We start from the raw sequence: 20,500 nt of genomic DNA, 5'->3' as shown, positions 1-20,500 counted from the left end.
TATATTTGCATGTACTGTTGCTTTTGAATGTCATTTTCTTACTTTGTTTATTAATAATTTTACAGCTTTATATTGTTGTTGTGCTGTTACAGCAAATCTGAAATTACTTCATAAATTCATTAACTTTCCAAAACGGAAAAATATATGCATTCACTGGGGAAAAAGGTTAATCAATCTCCAGAAATTTTTTTTTATTTCTTTTACTTTTATTACCATCCTTTTCATTTCTCCACTATGATACAGAGCTATATAAATAGTTAAATTCTCAGTGGGTCAAACTCTTTACTTTATCCTAGCTTGCAAATTCATGACAGTCATGTGAAACAACAGGATGGATAGGAACTTGCACACGATTGCATTTTCACATACACCCAAAGATACAAATAAACCAATACTGCCCACAATAAGTTACATTTAAATAAAAGACAGTATTTAGTTCCTTTCTCCCAAGTGATACAATAACAAACCTATAAGGTTACAAAGATGTTTTAGACTTCTTTAAAATACCTGATAAATGGCTTCTGCATACAGTGCAATATGAAGTTATTCAAGCTATTGTTTAAGTTTGCATTAAGTCTTTTCTCAGCAACTGCACATTTAAATATAGCAACATAAGGAAATCGTAGCAAAGGGAAACAAACATACAACTCTCCAAAAACATTTCCTTCCACTACATGACTGCCAAACACAAAGACACAGTTGAAATACGTCTACACTGTTAGTCACCAATTATCCTTTCAACTGACTGTAGCCATTACTTCCTTCATTAATGTATTTCTGAATTAAGAGCTTTAAACAGAAGAAAAGTGCTTTAAAGTAAATTCAATCAGTTATGTTATGTCGATTCTTCTGTGCGAGTAAAGCAACCAGCATTAGGAGTGTGTTCACGGGGAAACATCCTTGTCTTTTAACCTACAAAAAACAAAAACCTTTATTTTTATGGGGCATGCCTATGACACCCTTTTGAGAAATTAAATGAATAGATGAACATTTTACTATTCAATGAATTAGAATTCATGTAACATGTCTTCAAGCAATGTTCTTTACTACTGTAAATATTACAGGATTAATGTCTCCTATTGCATCTTAAAGAATTGATACCCACCACTCTATAGAAAAATAAAATCACTTCTGTACATCCAGCTTATGACTGGAGTAAGACGCCTGGCATGACAACAAGACTACAATATCCATACACACAACGGGAGGACTTTATGATTTGTCGACATTTACAGAATGTCCATGCAAAACGCTTACATTCACACGCACTTTCCTGCATGCACAGCCGCCGCACCCACGCACATCTCTTTCTTTCCGGATATCTCTCCGCTGGACATGGAAATACAGAGTAAATACAGCACAAATCACGAGCATGGCCTGGAGGGCTATTTTAGTAAGGGGAAGTTTCGCATTATTCACATTTCTCAATTTCCACTGCCAAACACATATTTTGCTGAATATTCCTGTTATGTTATTAGAAATGACCTGGGCAGTGAGGTTCTGAGTGTCACTTTGAGCCTTCGCTTCTCAATTTACACCTGGAGACATCACAACAAAATAACAAAAACCTTGTCTGAAAAGTGGTGAATAATGACAGAAATATCTTTTAAAAATCATGTTTTAAAAATCACATCCAAACATTTATCCTGCACAAATGTAACTACAAGGACCAAGAAGTACTGAGGTACTGAAGACGCCATTGTGGGTGACCAGCAGATGTGTTCAGGAAGAGCTTGGAGTGGAGACAGTTTGCTCCTTTGCATTAAAATGAGTCAGTTGAGGTGGGCTGGGCATCTTGTCAGGATTCTTCCTGGATGCCACTCTGTGGAAGGTTTCCCTGCACATCTCACTAGGGGGAAGCACCAGTCAGGAGCAGGGGCTGGGGTGTGGGGTGAGGGGGGTTATATGGGAGAATATTTCCCAAATATCCTGGGAAAACCAAGTAAATGGCTGGGTCGAGGATGCCAGTACAAATCTGCTTATCCTGAAACTGCAGAATGTGTTACCACAGGTGCTACGTTGGAGCCTTGACTGATCAACCATAACAAAAGGCATGGAGTATACTTTGCCTCTGGGACTCTCTCTGGGACATTTTGGGAAATGCTTATTCACTTTCTTGCTGAGTTTGATGACAAGATCGATACCACTCACGGATCTCTCCGTTATTACGAAGCTGAAGCCCGGAGACTGTTACCTTAGCTTAGCCTAGCACAGACTCGAAGCCACTAGCACCCTTGAAGCTCACAAAGCAACAAGTGACCTTTGAACGAACTAGATATGTTTTGTATGAACTAAACAGACAACATATAACGTGTTAATTTCTGTGCTATAGAGGTGTGATGGGTGGATTTTTGTGGACTGACCCAGGATAGCTGTTTCCCCGTTTTGAACCTTTATGCTAAAGAAAAGCTAACCGGCTGCAGCTTCATATTCACCATGACACGAGAGTGGTTTTAATTTTCTCATCTAACATTGCAAGAAAGCGAAAAAAGTGTGCTTCCTAAAATGCTAAACTATTCCTTTAATTTAATAAATCTGTATAGTGTAGTTCCAGGGTCTCTAGGACAATGGATGGATGGAATAGAGATGGCTGGAGCTGAAATGGGATCCATATTGGATGTCTGTTTTATGCGCATACAGACAGCAGGGAAAAGGGGGAGGGTGGAATAACGCCTCTAAGGAAATTTTATTTAGAGCAGAGCACTTCACATCAACCAGCAAACACTTGCGGTTGCAGTGGTGGGGGCAGGAGCTCATTCTCAACGTTATCAGCGTCAATTGCTGATGAAGCTGCAGAGGTTGGCCCACTAGCTGTTGCAGGAGTGTTTTGTGTTTCTGGTGGAAAGCTCTCCAGAACGCTCTGCACCTTTTGTTCCACTTCGTCCGTCCAGTCGATGAGGTCGCTCTCCAGCTGGCGAGCCTTCTCCATGACCCTCTCCTGCCTTTCCCCGAGCCCTGTAAGAAGGTCCAGCCGTTTGTGGACCTGATTGAGAGCCGCGCTGCCTGAGGAGCAGGAGGAAGCCCCAGTGGCCTGTGGCCAGTGAGGGGATGCCTGGCCCGACATGTAGAGCTCAAACTCCTCAGAGCTTAGGTTCAGAGACTGGCCATCCAGCTTCTCAATGAAGGCCACCGCACAGCACTGGGGAGAGGGGATGCAGAGAGTCATTAGAAGAAAGCCTCACCTATGGAGATCATCATTCTGTAACATCAATGCACTTAGATTAAAAACATTTCTTATTTGGCATTTATTGGACAGCTGAGTCAGATAGGAAATGACAGGAGAGTGGGAGGGTATGCCTTAATTATTTTCTTCTGGTGTTCATGACCAATTTATACTAACAAAACAATGAAAATAAAGCAGACCCTAATCCTAATCCTTAAATGTTTTAGACACTGTAAAACTTTTTTATTGACATTCAGTGAATTCCAGAAGGTAATTTCTGACAAAGGGCTGTAGGTTACTTTTTTAATAGTAACTTATATTCTCAGTGAAGCAAGAGGCTCTCACAATAAAGCTGTAAGGCATGTTCCACAAAATGTTAACATGTCTTGTGGGTACATCGCATCATGGTCTAATACAACAGTCCTTCAATAAATTCTAGTATCGTGAAGGTTATAATGTTAAGTTTCTGTTTAAAGTATTTTATATATTCGCCTTTATTCAAGTGAATGATCATTTTGGAGGTTGCAGTTTGTGCCACTGTTGAACTGCACTGAATTTTACAGAGGGGTGTTACTGTTATTTCGCCGACCTTCATTGAAATAAAGTTGAATGGACAAAATAATAGAAACACCAGTCAGTGTAACACTACACAATAAAACAGCACCACAACTTCCTTAAAAAAAATCTGGAAATATTGACACTCAAACCACATAAATGCAAGCAAGCATGTACTCATTTGCTCACCAGATTAGTGAAGTAGTAACCATCCTCTCCAGTCATGAGTCTGCTGGGGTTGCTGAAGCGGGTGATATACTGGATGTTAGATTGCAGTCGCGGAGGGTTTGCTTTTAGCACAATGTAGATGAGCGTGGGGAGGAAGTCATCCGCAGACGCAGCCTCTTTCTTGCTGACTTTGATAGCGTTGAAGATGTGCTTGCTGCAGCGAGTGATGCACCCCAGCTTGTCCTTGGGCACGCGCTTCGAATCCATTTCAATCACATCTGACGTGATGCAGAGATTTCACAAGATAACACATTGTTTATCTAAAAATCTTAAAGGATCTCAGGGTACCCCCAAAAGTTAAATTTAAGACTTTTTAAGACCATTTTAATACCACCTAGGATGAAATTTAATACCAACTTCACTGCCGTTTAATGGAAAATCTGTATTAATTTTAAGCCTGAGAAAATTATTTACATGAATTTAATAAAACATTTTATTATAATGCATTCAAATTTAACACAATATAGCATGGGGTGTGTTTGTACTTTGATAAGATAAAATGAATCAAGGACGTCACTTTGTGTTGAAAAGTGGTGGGGACATAAGGGTTCAGATTAAGTGTGTGACGATACACTTGGCTCACATGCACAATTCACAATATTGGGTTCACAAGAACAAGACAAGAAGATATTTTAACACTATTTGATGAAATACTCGTTGCTGAAATATATTTAAATGGGGGTCTGGGGGTCCACTAGAAAATTTCCTGCATTCTGGAGACATTTTCTGCACCAATTTATGGTAGAATTGTCTTTATTTAAATAAAGTGATTCAGATTTTTCTAGCTTAAACTTTTTTCAACAATGCACATTTGTGTCTTTTATCTTTAAATTGCATTGCATGTTTTCCTATTGTGCAAATAAACCTTCCTCAAAGTATTTTCATTTGTTTTTTTTAACATTTCTTGTTGCAAGCCATTTTTCAGAACATATTTAACAAATGCTTTAAAATAAAATAAAAAGTGATGGAGACATGTCCCCAGTATCCCCAATGTAAATGACACCTATGAAATTAATACAATATTTGTGCACCAAGAACTCTTAAGGGGTGAAATCAAAAATACAAACAAATTTTGTGGTATGAGTTGTTGCAATTAGTTACACCTCGGCTCGATAAGGTGATGTAATATAATATGCCAATTGCTTCAGTGATTATTCATCCTGTTCTGTTTTTCTACAGCAACTAAAGGCTGCTTGAAATATAATATTGGCTTGAAAGCAGCGGGGATAAGGAGTTGGGCTCCGGTTTGTTTTTCCCTCATTCCCGTGATCGGCTTATCTGGGTGATGTAAGTTTAATGTGTGTTCGTTTGATGTTTCCATTGACATAACGTTAGCCTACGACAGCGGCGCAACACCGACACACAGACACGGTCCTTGTCTCATACACATCTGTCTCTCCGTTGCTGTTGTATCATTCAGTGACCAGTAACCTTCTGCGGGTCTTCCAGCTCTGCTGTTCCATTAGTGTGACTAGCTTGCACACCGATCAGCTTGTCGTGCTAACCTCAGCGCCACTACCCTCAGCCTCATCCGCCAACTTGTTCGTATCTCTGGCTTTCTGACTGATTAGCGCAGAGCTGGATGCCAGAGCTCTTGCACCGCGAACACTTCACAGTTCAAAGCGTAAAGCTAAACACTGATGTAAACAGTAACGTTACCTGTGCTGCCATATAACATCAGAGTCACACCAAACAGAGTAAATTATGAAGTCTCACAAAGTATTCATTTATGATGTTAATTTAAAAAAAAATGTAATACTTTGGTAATGAAAATTAAGACTTTTAAGGCCTTATATTTGGAATATGAAATTTAAGACTTTTTTAATACTTTTAAGACCCCGCGGGTACCCTGGATCTCTAAAGGAACTTTCTAAAATAAACCTAGTGACACTTACCGGTGATGGCTTTGACTACACTATCAGACACCACAGGGATCTCCTCATCTACAGGAACACACAGCATCTCAATCGTGACCCAATGCAAGGATCTGTAACAGAACACAATAAGTAACTCTCAGATGTAGTTATTTTACCTGCAACTGTGCTTGTGCTCAGAGGGAATGCAGCAAAATTAAAAGCATTGTTATAACTTTGTTTCTAACCTAATTCTCTTCTGAATGGCCAGGTCTTTCTTCTCATCGTCTGTGGTCTCAGGACAGAAAACCTCCTTGTAGAGACGAGTCATCATGTACTTCTCAACTTCATCCATAATGCTCTCTACATGGTCTGACGAACCTAGGGACACAAGCACAATAACAGAGATATACAGAGCCAAGACATTGTACACTGTATAATGTTAGCGATATTCAACGATGATAGCTGATTCTTCTTGAGTGTAAGAGTTAAGCAGTACCTCTGAACTGGGTCTGGAGGCGTTCTGAGAGGTTCTGGTAGAAGTCCTGCACACACTCTGACAGCTCATCTGCACCCATATCCTGAACAAGGAGCAGAAATGAACAATTCAGATCAGATTTAATTGAATTTCAGCATACAAATTTGCTAATGGTACAGGAATAGTTTTCAAAACAGAGTGATTCATTGTGCAAGATTTTAATTCTGATGTTACCTGTTTAAATGTGGCAATTACTAGAAAGCTTTAATTGATAAATAGTTAACATCTAAAAAAAAAAATCTAAATTTCAAAAAACATTTGCAGTGACTGAAGGAGCATATTTTATTTCTCTATTATATATGAACAGAAGCTTGTTTTCATTTGCAGCAACAATGTGAGACAGTCAGCATCTCACTTTGAAGCATTCAAGGTTTCACTTGCTGCAGAAAAAATTGTTTAAGGTATTTGACAGTGTCATGGAAAATACAAATGCTCCATGTTTTTTTAAGCATTTCAGCCGAGACAGTTTCATTCAGGGATTACAATGCTGGAAACAGAGAAGTGTTTTGTAATAAATTAGGACAGGTGGTAATGACACAGTACAACAGATAAACAAGTTGACACGTGGTTAGGGTTGGGTATCGAGAACCAGTTCCAAGTTGGTACCAAATTTCCAAGAACCGTCGATAAAACACATGCATTTCGATTCTGCTTATTGCTAAGTTTTTGCATTTTTCAGTCGTGCTCCTGATTAAACTGCAGTGAGCATTTTACAGTCCATCAAAGTGTCACTTATCTGCCAGGACCTGCCACGCGGACCTAATGTCACATCATTTGTTATGCAGTACATCAACAAAGCATGCGAGAAGAGAGTTCTTCGGTTTACATTCCTTGACCATGGCAGACTGCCACAAACACTCAATATTTTGGCTTAGCTTCACTAAACGAGGGAACGACACAGCTAACGCTAACAGTATTAACATCTAACACACACAGATGAGCTGATTCACCTTTTATAGTGAAGGAGTCACCGCTCTACTACAGAAACTCCTTTCACTTTAGCCATGAAGGGGAAGATGAGCGAGGAGAAAGTGGATGAATGAGCGCTGACAATTTGATAAGCAGAACTGAATTTAAGCCATAGTAATTTGTTAACCGATTGTCTGGACTTCCACAACTATTTATAGGCAAGAATGAAATGTTTCCCTAAAAGTTAATTTCCACAAACACACAAAAACATGATGAGTAATCCACTTCAGCTCACCCGCTTGTAGACCATGCTCTCAGTGAAGGCCCGGCACTGTTTGAAGATCTCCCTGCCAGGCTTCAGAGGCTTGAGAAAGTCAATGAACTCTCGTGTTGCCTGGTCACTGTCCACAGAGGAATGTCGGGTTGTAGAGGAGCTGGGGCTCGGGCTGGACTGCGTGTCAAAAGGAGCAGCATCTGCTTGAAAAGATTTAATGTTACTTTAATCAAACACTACACTCCATTATCTCCTAACATCCCTTACCACATGAGCCGCTATGTGCTGGCCCCTTTTAACCATACTGTGAGAGGGTTATCGAGCTACATATCCAGGGAAGAGGTTGAACCAAAGTAACAGTTTTAGTAACTTCAGTCTTCTTGCTTAATATTTTTGCAGGAAAACTGGTCACCAGAACCAGTTCCGCATATAATGCAGAAGAAAAAGCAAAAAAAGCTTACATCAAGCAAAACAAATAATGAATAAAAATATCAGTACCACTCTACAACGACCCAGTTATCTCTCAACTCAAGAACAGCAAAATAACTTTCTATAAGCGATCCAAATGGCTCGTGAGGAGTTGGAGTTCTGGTTAAAAATTAAGTTTCTGAATACTTTTTGAAGTTGTGGACAAATCGGTGGACGATATTACTGTGGAGTGGAGGAAAATTGAGGTCTGCAGTATAGTTTTGTCACCAAAAGAACTTATATGGGAATTTTTGTTTAATTTTTTAATTCTTTTGACACGAATGGTATTTATATACACTCACCTAAAGGATTATTAGGAACACCATACTAATACTGTGTTTGACCCCCTTTCGCCTTCAGAACTGCCTTAATTCTACGTGGCATTGATTCAACAAGGTGCTGAAAGCATTCTTTAGAAATGTTGGCCCATATTGATAGGATAGCATCTTGCACTTGATGGAGATTTGTGGGATGCACATCCAGGGCACGAAGCTCCCGTTACACCACATCCCAAAGATGCTCTATTGGGTTGAGATCTGGTGACTGTGGGGGCCATTTTAGTACAGTGAACTCATTGTCATGTTCAAGAAACCAATCTGAAATGATTCGAGCTTTGTGACATGGTGCATTATCCTGCTGGAAGTAGCCATCAGAGGATGGGTACATGGTGGCCATAAAGGGATGGACATGGTCAGAAACAATGCTCAGGTAGGCCGTGGCATTTAAACGATGCCCAATTGGCACTAAGGGGCCTAAAGTGTGCCAAGAAAACATCCACCACACCATTACACCACCACCACCAGCCTGCACAGTGGTAACAAAGCATGATGGATCTATGTTCTCATTCTGTTTACACCAAATTCTGACTCTACCATCTGAATGTCTCAACAGAAATCGCGACTCATCAGACCAGGCAACATTTTTCCAGTCTTCAACTGTCCCATTTTGGTGAGCTCTTGCGAATTGTAGCCTCTTTTTCCTATTTGTAGTGAAGATGAGTGGTACCGGTGGGGCCGCCTCAAGGTTGTGCGTGTTGTGGCTTCACAAATGCTTTGCTGCATACCTTGGTTGTAACGAGTGGTTATTTCAGTCAAAGTTGCTCTTCTATCAGCTTGAATCAGTCGGCCCATTCTCCTCTGACCTCTAGCATCAACAAGGCATTTTCGCCCACAGGACTGCAGCATACTGGATGTTTTTCCCTTTTCACATCATTCTTTGTAAACCCTAGAAATGGTTGTGCGTGAAAATCCCAGTAACTGAGCAGATTGTGAAATACTCAGACCGGCCCGTCTGGCACCAACAACCATGCCATGCTCAGAATTGCTTAAATCACCTTTCTTTCCCATTCTGACATTCAGTTTGGAGTTCAGGAGATTGTCTTGACCAGGACCACACCCCTAAATGCATTGAAGCAACTGCCATGTGATTGGTTGATTAGATAATTGCATTAATGAGAAATTGAACAGGTGTTCCTAATAATTCTTTAGGTGAGTGTATGTGGCAACTTAAAGAGTCGTATTGCGGATTTGGACCATGATCCACCTAGAGTTAGATCTGAGCAGCCACGGTGAATTATTTCTTGACTTCCTTACAGATTCTAAATGCTGTGTTTTAAATGGCATAATCAAATAAAAAATGGCCAAATAATGATAATTTTACATCAATGTCAGTAAGAGGAAAAGCTATAGTGAACTATTTAATAAAACCCCATGACTGTCTGGTGTCAGATCTTATGCACAGTAATGATAATATTTAAGGCTGGAGTTGAAATAACGGAGGGAAACATGTCACTCAAACAAAAAGAAGATATTGAACTCTTTCTATCCTCCAATATGTGTCGCTCTGCATTGTTGGACTTTATGTAACAACTTGTACACAGAGTTGAGTTGATAGATGGTATAATCAGTTCTGTGATATGTTAATCTTAGAAATGGATAAATGTCAACCTAGTAAATCTAATTAAAATAAGGCTCATCAGGAAAGAAGGAGCTCTGAAACCGTATTGGAAATTATAACTTAAAAAGCTGTGGAATGAAAGGAAAACTACATTTTTAAGTGTAATGATCCTTTGAGTTGACAATTGAGAGAGAGATATAGTCAAGCATAATTTATGTTTGACAGGAATTTAAAATTCTAAACTTAAAGTCAAAAGGTCTTTAGTGACACAGTCGAGAACAGGAATCCTTCCTCTGGCTCTTAAAGTTGGCAGATTTAAAAACATCTTTCAAAAACTTAATTTTAATGCTTATAAGTTGGCTGTTTTTGTTTCTAAAGCTTGGAAAAAACATCAATATGGTTTATTTCTTTAACATTATTCATCATGAGATTTATGTTGCTACTCTGGTTCCTGTTTGGTTGGGCATAGTATTTATGCAAGACACAATAATAATAAAAAACAACATACTTTAAAACTTTTTTAAAGATCTGATAAACAATAACTAGCATCTTATATAGTTGGACATATGCAATAGTATATACCTTTTTTGGGTGGTGTTTTTGAGGAAGGAGTAAAAAACTTTGTGACTGTGTTGACTTTGCTGTACTTTTCCTTGGTTTTTCTTTCCTCGAACTTGCTGAAGGGTGTGATAGGTTGTGACTGGGCCTTCTGATGTCTGCTTGCATAAGCTTCCTCTTCCTCTCTCTGCAGCCTGGGAGGGAAAAGAAAGTAGTAGTTGCCAGAAAGACAGACGGACACAGGAGCAAGACAAAGATATAAAGAGGTAATAGAACAAAAGATACAGTATTTGACTTTTAGGAATACATGTACACATGGCACAGAGAAACAGACAAACCTCTCAGCAAGTGCCCAGTCTTCTTGAATCTGTTTTTGCTTTTCTCGCTGATTTTCCTCTCGCCAGCACTTTGAGCACAGGCCCTGCCAACCAGTGTTGCCATAAAAACCACATCCTTTCTTGCAAAGCAGTTCTGATTGGTCCAGATGGATCCCACGCCGCTGGCTCATCATCCTTCACCAAAGAGACTGCTGGGGAGACCACAAGACAGGAAACTTAAACAACGAAAGCAGTGAGTACGACCTGCAACCAAAACGGTGCATTGTCGTGTGCAAATAAAAGACAGTCCCCATTCTCAGTAATCCATTCAAGATTGCTAAAAACTTTCTACGGCTTTGATTCGTAGCTGAGCTCAAGTCCATATCATCACACGTCCAGCTAATTTGGCATAACGCTACAGTTCTTTCTTGTAAGTTAGCACAGTCCAAAATAAGATTTTTTATTTTTTGGGGGAGGGGGGGGGCAATAGATCTGGTGTAAGTGAATGTATCTGGCTTCGACCAGTGTATTTGTTAGCATTAACTTTAGCTAATAGCCAGCAGCTGACTCTCATTGTACTGAACTGACAGAGCAAGTAAGTTATTTTAACACATAATATCCCCTCAAAACAGCGGTGTCCCGTAGTAACAATAACTTCCTCGTTGTGGAATAGTATTTTATTGTCGTAACGTTATAGAAGTATGTTCGCGCTGCAAAATTTGTTTTATGCTCAAAAACGCGAAATCAACAAGCTAATCTACAGCTAGCTACCAATGTTTACCCAGGCTAATTACAAAGCTAGCTACGGTAAACACTTAACTAGCTAAAGTGACGTTGCGTTAATGAACATGCTCAATGCTGGCTACGCGAGTTGTGTGTCAACATACACTCTCATTCGCGATGTCAAAAAGCTATCGGGTAACCTTGTCGTCGCTCCAGCTGCAGTCTACAGTTGGTGAATGTTTACATTAGCACAGCACTTAGCTTTGTCCCACCGCCATTTTGTCTGAGTTGTTTCTTCTTCTCTGATTTCTGTCTGAAGGTGGAAAAATAGGTTAACAAAGTGGTTATCGCCGCCCAGCGTTACCACACTGCAATAGCCATATTATTCATCATATTGTCAAGAACTGAAATCACTGTTTTGGTCTTAGATCCCAAATTTTGGTAAACATAACCTATTGAGACTGTAATGCATTGTAAAGAAAAATATAACACATTATAGTATGTTTTTGAATATATCAAGTTTATCATTTTGTGGTCATCAAAGTTTTAAGATATGTGTGTAGCAGAATAACACTTTTTTTAAAAAAAAAGACATGAAGGCATATAGGGTCCCAACTAGACATGGCATTGTATTTTTTTCATGCAAAATCTGAAAAGTAACCATTAACTAAAGCTGTCAAATACATTTTGTGAACTTAAAAGTAGGAAGTATTTCCCTAGTGGAGTTGAAGTGTAAAGTAGCATTAAAAGGAAATACTCAAGTAATGTAGGCTACAAGTACCAAAATATTGTACTTTGGTAAATGTACTTAGTTACTTTCCATTTCTGACTTTCTCTTATATTTGGTTCTCACTGTTTATGGAAGAAGAAAAAGCTTATAATAATAATAATATCAGATGTTTTACTAAAACTGGTAATAAAAATGTAAACAATGTAACACATCTGCTTTAATATTTGCTGTATCTGCACCATTTTTATTTTTATGTAGTCCATCTTAAATTCTTAATGTGCAGTGTAACTATCAGCTGTTAAATAAATGCAGATATTTGTATCCTTTACAAAGCAGTGATATTGTGAAAATAAATAAAGTAGAAGTCCTGCATACAATCACTGATGCATAATATTTTTACTTTTTATATAGCCTACCGTTGGGTAGTTTAATCTACAACAATGCATCATATTTTTTAGATGATCATTTGTTTTGTATGTAGAATCTTGACCTGAATGGAAACTATGACATGTAACCTAGTAAAAACTACGTTTTAAAGTAGTATAAAATGGAAATACTCAAGTAGGCCTACAAGTATACATAAGTAGGATGCTTTGTTACTTTCCCCCAATGCAGTGAGTGTAGGTTTCTACAAAGGAAGTGTGTCTAATAGCCTATTGTTTTTATAATTAATAAATATATCAGTTAAGACATTTAATCTCGAATCTGTGTTGATAGTTTGCCACCTAATCTAAAACAAAAACTTCTTTTGGTTGCATGAAAAAAATCAGTTAAAGAGTAAATCACTTTTCTTTGTTCATAAATGGGACAAGTGATGAATTCATAAATTCAACAAGCGAGTCAAAGTGAATCCTATACCGAAAAAATACAAAGCAGACAATTTACCTACATTATTAAGACCACTGTTGCAATGTCATTTGAGGTTCATGTATTGTGTGAACACCCTTTGTTTGCTGACATTTGTCTGTTTGGAGGATGGTCATTTTAAACTGAATAGTCTGTTTCCTCGACACTGTTAATTAGCCTGTAGGCTGACATTTTTTTCCTGAATCCTGGACTGGGATGGGACAGGAAGAACAAAAATTCAACAACTGTGACACAGTGTAACCAACCATCTGACCATATTAATTTTATGTTCTATGTAGGCTAACATCTTCAGACACCTCATGTAGGCTAAATATGACTTTGTATTGAACCTTTAAACACCCGTCAAGAAGTCTAAAATGTGTGTAGGCCTCTCTTTTATTTATTTATCTGGCTTCATGATGATTCCTGTATACAGTATAAGGAGATTACCAGAGTGAGTTTGTTGATAATTTGTCAAGAGAAGTTAGTTAGTTAGGAGAAGCATAGGCTATGTTCATCTTTTTGGATTAAAGAGCAGCGGACCACGATTCAATAGCCAGATCAACCCGGACCAGACACCACGGCAGGTGCTGTGATCTCAGAAGAGAGGAAAGAAAGCCGGCATAGGAGCCATGTTGGCCCAGCATGGACTGCTCCTAAAGGTCTGGTCTGGACAAAATGAGACTCGTGTTGGTAAAGCAACGGGAAATCAGAAAATCTGTCATGCCCAAATCTTTACAGAGACTCTGTCTTTTACATCGATGATGTAAAAGATCATAATGCTGGGTGCTCAAACACAGTCAAGAGGGACACTGTTTCCCAAATGTTAAACGTATTAATGTAAAGATGAAGCATATTGCTGCTTTACATTCTCCCCAGACGCAAATAAAAAAAATACACTGTGAATATATGCTCATGTTTAAGTCTAGGCCTATACCGTCCCCTCCAGAAGTATTGGAACGGTAAGGCAAATTCCTTTTTTTTTTTGTTTTGTTCACTGAAGACATGTGGGTTTAAGATCAAAAGATGAGAATGAGACGAGTTCAGAATTTCAGCTCTCATTTCCTGGTATTCACATCTAGATGTGTTAAACAACTTAGGACATATCATCATTTGGAACAAATAATCTTAAAGTAAATAACATTTAATATTTGGTGCCATAACCCTTGCTTGCAATGACTGCCTCAACTGCGACCCATCGACATCACCAAACTGTTCCATTCTTCATTTGTGATGCTATTCCAGGCTTTTACTGCAGCTTCTTTCAGTTGTTTGTTTCGGGGTGTTTCTCCCTTCAGTCTCCTCTTAAGGAGTTGAAATGCATGCTCTATTGGGTTAAGGTCAGCTGATTGACTTGGCCAGTGTAAACCCTTCCACTTTTTTACCCTGATGAAGTCCTTTGTTTTGTTGGCAGTGTGCTTTGGGTCATTGTCCTGCTGCATGATAAACTTCCTCCCAATTAGTTTCAATGCATTTCTCCATAAATTGGCAGACAAAATGTTTCTGTACACTTCTGAATTCATTCTGCTGCTACCATCATCAGTTACATCATCAATAAATATTAATGAGCCTGTTCCAGAAGCAGCCATGCAGGCCCAAGCCATGACATTACCTCTACCATACTTCACAGATGAGCTTGTATGCTTCGGATCATAAGCAGTTCCTTTCTTTCTCCACAATTTGGCCTTTCCATCACTTTGGTAGAGATTAATCTTGGTCTCAGTCCATAAGATTGTGTTCCAGAACTTTTGCGGCTCACCTCTGTACTTCTTTGCAAATTTCAATCTGGACTTCTGATTCTTCCTGCTGACGAGTGGTTTGCATCTTGTGGTGTGGCCTCTATATATTTCTGCTCTCTGAGTCATCTTCGAACAGTGGATTGTGATACCTTCACTCCTGCACTGTGGAGGTCGTTGGTGATGTCACTTACTGATGTTTTGGGGGTTTTCTTTACAGCTCTCATCAACTACTGTTGTTTCCCTTAGCCGACCTGGTCGATGTCTGTTGCTCAGTACACCAGTAGTTTCTTTATTTTTCAGGATATTCCAAATTGTTGTGCTTGCTATGCCCAATGTTTGTCCAATGGCTCTGGTCGGTTTTCCTTCTTTTCTCAGCTTGACAATGGCTTGCTTTTCTCCCATAGACAGCTCTCTGGTCTTCATGTTGGTTTATCCTCTTTAACAGGAAATGCAGTCTTTATATATTTGAACCAAGGATGAAAACTTAGTCATGCAGAGTAATTTAATGTTTGGACAATCAACCTAAAAGGCAACAAGAAACATCTGTCAGTCACATGTTCCAATAGTTTTGCTCACTTGAAAAATGGGTTCAAACAAAGGGTGGTATGTCCTGAGTTGTTTAACACATCTAGATATGAATACCAGGGAATGAAAGCTGAAATTCTGAACTCTTGTCTCATACTCATCTTTTGAATGTCTTCAGTGAACAACAAAAACAAAGGAATTTGCCTTACCCTTCCAATACTTTTGGAGGGGACTGTGTGTAGGCTATAAATAACAATATTTTCATACACATTTAATTTAAGTTCTGTGTGTGTAGCATGAAGGGACTACGCACTTTTGTTTAGTTATATAGCCTAACCTTGTGTTGTAGCCTATAATGACAAATAAACAGCCTTGTATCTATACTATCTCTTGAGTAACCTACATTTGAGAGGTGTAATTTCCACAGTTTATATTTGCTCTATAAGGATCTTGCGTGGGTGAGAGGTATGTTTGTGGATAAGGTATCCAAAGAACTTAAGAGATATTTATAATGATCAAATGAAGTGACTTGCCATAAGGCTACAACTACTTCCAGAACGCTCTAGCCCACTAAATTTTGAATTCAACTGGAATTGTTTTGCAAATGATCTTTTGTTTTATAACATTTGCTGTCTCCATTTGCAATAAAATAAATCGGTAATCTGGTTTCATTAAAGCATTATAGGGAAAAAACAAATGTGTGTTTATTAGATTATAATTTTTGTTTTGGTATCACTATGAAACATTGTAGATTCTGTTATTCAGTGAATTGTGCTGCATAAAAGTTGTCACTTGCAGACCCAAGAGTGCCTTTTATGGTCATCATGGATTTTCCACAGTCCCCCGGTTTAACAGTTAATGTAGAAAACAATGTTGGGTTCATTTTAGTCTATTTTAAATATATTTAAAGACCGGCCTATACAAAGATATACACAAAAAATTTTGGTTCGTCAGCGGTTCTTTGGGGTGGTTGAGGTGCTATATAGCACCGCTACCATGTAAAGAACCAGCTCAGCCCAGTATGGTTCTTAAGAGGTTTTATAAACTCTCTTTTTAGTCTTTTGAAGAAACAACAACACTTAAAGAATGTATATTTCCTGATGATAACATATTAAAGCAGTGGTACTCAACCTTTTTTGCTTCAAACTCCCCCAACATGTCTAAGGAAATATTCCAGGGCCCCCCCAGGAGACTCTTTGACCTCAGAAAAGCATTGGTTATCTTTATGTTTTGTAGGCCTAAATGAAACATTCTGTAAGTAAAGTTTTTAATAATTTACATGACATTTTTTTTTTTTAAAAGCAAGCCTCTGCCTTACCATTAAGCATTACACTCAAAAATTCAGTAGCCTACTAATTTCCAGTGTGGCCTTTAATGTCACATACAGGACATAATTGCACACATTGAAATTACCATTGTAATAAATTAAATAAAATTTATTTATGTAGTGCCAATTCATAACAGTGAACATTGCATAGCTTAAGCCTACGGCATTTTACACTGCCTTGTACAACATAAGCGGGTATAGTTAATGGATGGATGGATATATATTTTTATACTAAACCAGGTGTGTTCAGTGTTGCTTTACCTGGTCAATGCTTGTAAAATATCCACTGTGTAATAACATACTAAAACTCTCAATTAAAAATATGAAATGGTATTAAATTTGGTGAAGAACACATCATGACTAATAAATGTGAGATAAGATGTTAATGCTATTGTCCTCTTCCCCAGGGCCATGCTTAGACCAGCACTCATGGCATCTCAATACCTAAGATGGTGTGTTAAGGCTTCAGGGAAGGTCATCCTATGCAGTGTGACCACATTTGGCTCACATTGGATAGCCAGTTTATCACAGAAGAGAGCGAGGACATCTCAATGGCACTGGGCCTCCTCCTGTGCTTATATTTTGTTTGGAATCCAGCATCCTAAAAAGGACTGAAGAAGACACTGACCTTTTTGGAGTGTGTTGTATTGAAATTAAGGATGCAGTCGGACTTCCTGTCACAGTAAAAAGAGTGTACAACTTAATCTGTGAGTGGACTGTAGGACTCAATATTCTCTCTTTCTGGATGGCCAGTTGGCCAGAATGATGACTTTTCCACTGAACTGGGCCTCTTCCAGTTTCTATTTTTGAAATCCTTAAGGACTTACAAACATAACATGTTATTGTGCTGTTGACAATGAACTACTGCAGGACTTCAGCTGTATTAGTCAGTTCCAGTAATTTCACGAATTTACAAATTTAATGTTAAAAGACTATAGATATATTCACTCCCGCCGTCACACAGACCGCTGCAGCAACAACGCCAGAGCGAAACACAGCTGGAAGGTTTTCATACCGCTTATCTGTCTTTACACTCTGAGTAATGTTGAAACGTTTTAACTTAAAAAAGAAAAAGCTGTGTGGATCGCTGGTGTGTGTGTCACATTGAACATTACGTCGCGGCAGTTGTGTGTGGTGTTGCTATGACGACAAGCTACGTACCATCTCTGGGTACTGTCTGCAATGGAAAACGGAGCAGGGCCGAGTAGAGTCGAGTCTATCGATTTGCGCTATGGTAGCATTTTTCAGCAAGGCAGCATAGATCGTCAGAACACCGGCAACAGTTCAACGTTTAGTCCTGATGGAAAGATGTGGAACAATGATGTTGTGGACTTGAGAGTAACTTTTACCATCTGCTAGGTTACGGTCTCAGTCTGAAGCGGCTGTGATTTGGATCACACTACCTTGTTTCTTACAACCCGCCCTTCTCTGCTTCTGATTGGCTAGTAGTCCTTAACTGGGAACTGCGCATGTACAACTCCCAACAAAGATTTTGTACAAGTAAGATGCATCACTCTGTAGCTCAAGAGCGGAGCGTACAACACAGGGTGAAAAAAGGAACTGCAGCAATGTGCAGTATGAGAAAAATATGGTGTTTTTAAAAAAAAAATTAAACCATGTAAAAACTATTTATAGCATCTAATGGTTCTAAATAGCCCCATTTGACAAATGTGCTATAAAGCTGTTTTAAATATAGGTGCTGTATAGCGCCAAAAGAGGTTCCGCTATGATTACGAGCCAAAGAACCATTGTTGGGTACTGTTTAGCACCATTTTTGTTGGAGCAAAGTAGTGCCATATGGCACCTAATGGTTCTACATAGTACCATTTGACAAAGATAAAGATTTAAAGATAGGTGCTACATAGCACCGAAACTGGCTCCCTATGATTAAAAGCCAATGAACCACTATTAGTGCTATTTAGCACCATTTTCTTAGTGTGTAGGCTATAGCCCAGTAGCTACTCTGCACCATGTGTAGCAATGGTTCACTTTTTAAGAAACACTTTCTCAGCCTGCAGTGATACAAATCTGACGTGCTCCATAGTAGCCTAATTTATAGCCTATAGCATTGGTTACTTGGCGCAAACCAGGAAACATCGTTCTCATGTGTTACCAGTGCGAATTAACGCAGCCCTCTCTATAGGTTGCTGGAAGCTGGGCAGTTACTTGTAGACTTCTGTTTAGACAATTCTGTGATACGAGGTTTGAGAAATGGCAGGTAAGAGTTCACGGTGTAAATACACGGCAATATGCAGGCGATCAGCCAGCGAACTTAAATCGGCAAAAGCTGCATTTATTGCGGTGGTCTGTGTTAGACGGTGAGGAGGAAGGGCTTTGACATGATTACTTAGGCTACTCTTCCTTTGTTTTACAAAGTCTGTTAAAGAAAAGTCTTGAAATGCGTTTTATTGTGTGCCACGTATCAGTTTCACTTTGCTGCCGCTCATGCCCGTCCTGTTTTCTGCTGTTTAGTAACCTTTTACAAAATGCGTACAGTAACGGTCACATTTATACATTATATTCATATGCGTCTCAGTGTCCGCCATTTAATGTGTAGCCTACAGAAAAAGGTGGCAAACCTATGAACATGAGTTTATGGAGCTGAAATGCCCGAAGTGCGTATGACAGCCCATATAGGATTTTACTGAAGTAGCCTATACATCAAGGATAAGCTACATACAGTTAAGAACAGACATCACTGGTGGGCGAATATTTCATACTGTGATGTACAGTTATTAGAAACTCATATTTACATTTTCAGCTTGAAACCATGGGCGTAGCTGTGTAGGCTTCCTTCATAAACTCACATTTTACTGTTGCAGTTAAACTTAACTCTCAAAACTTACAGAAACATTTGAAAATAGCCTAAACAAATGCTTATTGCACAATTATGATTTTATTTTTTTGAATTTTATTTAATCAGGAGAAAACCCATTGAGATATAGGCCTAATCTCTTTTTCAAGGGAGGCCTGGCCAATAAAGGCAGCAAAACAGTGTTTAAGTTACCTTGATGCACATTAAAACGTTTTCCAAGACACTTAAAATAAATGAATACAGGATGTGTTATGAGTTCCTGTTGCTCACAACTTAGAGATTACCAAATCTCTTAAAGGATCATCAGTTAATAATTGTTAACTCACACTTACTTCATTCAAATTCATTTGTATGCATTACTTAAACGTGTGTTAACCTTATTGCACACTCGCCAGTTTATTAGGTACACCCAGCTAAACTCATGCAGTCTAACACAACAGTCAATAAATACTCCCAGGGGGTAGGCTGAATAACAGAAACACCTCTCAGCATAACGCAATACATTTCAGCAGCACCTCAAACAGCAGCCTCCAAAATGATCAACACCCCTCTAAAGTGCTACAAATGTGTGTCACAAATTGATTAAAAAATGATTTTCTGATTTCCATGGACATGATTTTGAATTTTACAGATGTACATAAAAGATTACGTGTACCTTTTTTATATGTTTAAAAAAATCCTACTTCTTGACCTAAGTAAACCATTTAGAAACCCACTGGATTGTGTGAAACAAACTCTTTATCTTGTAAAAAGTAGATTTTTTTCAGAAATGCATGAATGTCTTATTAAATGTTATGTATTGTTTATTGCTTCATATGCCCTCTTATAGATAAGGAGCTTGCCAGGGTGAGGAGTAAGTTTGTGGAAAATTCGTCCAAAGAACTCATCAATCAGCTGCTGGATGACATTTTAGAGGATAAGATCTTGAACGATGGGGAGAAAGACTCAATACTTGAGGAGAATAGCAGCAGAGCAGACAAGGCACGGTGTCTCATTGACACAGTGGTAAAGAAAGGAAATGTAGCCAGCGGGAAGC

At 38.7% G+C, this 20,500-nt stretch overlaps 1 protein-coding gene and 1 long non-coding RNA gene across 6 annotated transcripts; one reads left to right on the top strand and one right to left on the bottom strand.

Moving 5' to 3' along the window:
• Nucleotides 1–169: 169 nt before the first annotated feature.
• LOC123985595 (rab5 GDP/GTP exchange factor-like) lies at nucleotides 170–11,789 on the bottom strand. Of its 5 annotated transcripts, none has more exons than XM_046073239.1 (11): nucleotides 11,647–11,789; nucleotides 10,781–10,968; nucleotides 10,467–10,636; nucleotides 7,542–7,723; nucleotides 6,299–6,380; nucleotides 6,048–6,180; nucleotides 5,842–5,933; nucleotides 3,908–4,164; nucleotides 2,867–3,139; nucleotides 1,258–1,329; nucleotides 170–912 (listed from the first exon to the last, which is right to left on the bottom strand). In XM_046073239.1, the coding sequence occupies exons 2-11, from the start codon at nucleotides 10,951–10,953 to the stop codon at nucleotides 823–825; spliced, it is 1,524 nt and encodes a 507-aa protein (XP_045929195.1). In that variant the 5' UTR covers nucleotides 10,954–10,968; nucleotides 11,647–11,789; the 3' UTR covers nucleotides 170–822. The 5 variants fall into 5 exon arrangements, with proteins under 5 accessions (XP_045929195.1, XP_045929200.1, XP_045929196.1 ...); XM_046073244.1 differs by having other exon boundaries at nucleotides 7,542–7,720; nucleotides 11,647–11,788; XM_046073240.1 differs by having other exon boundaries at nucleotides 10,781–10,971; nucleotides 11,683–11,787.
• Nucleotides 10,567–20,462, top strand: LOC123985604. Its single transcript, XR_006828715.1, has 3 exons — nucleotides 10,567–10,708; nucleotides 10,847–11,012; nucleotides 20,294–20,462. It is a non-coding gene; the product is annotated as an uncharacterized LOC123985604 (long non-coding RNA).
• Nucleotides 20,463–20,500: the final 38 nt, after the last annotated feature.

The sequence above is a fragment of the Micropterus dolomieu genome, linkage group LG17, assembly GCF_021292245.1.
Source record: "Micropterus dolomieu isolate WLL.071019.BEF.003 ecotype Adirondacks linkage group LG17, ASM2129224v1, whole genome shotgun sequence".
In the NCBI taxonomy this organism is placed as follows: Eukaryota; Metazoa; Chordata; class Actinopteri; order Centrarchiformes; family Centrarchidae; genus Micropterus; species Micropterus dolomieu.
This window is presented reverse-complemented; position numbering and strand designations above follow the sequence as displayed.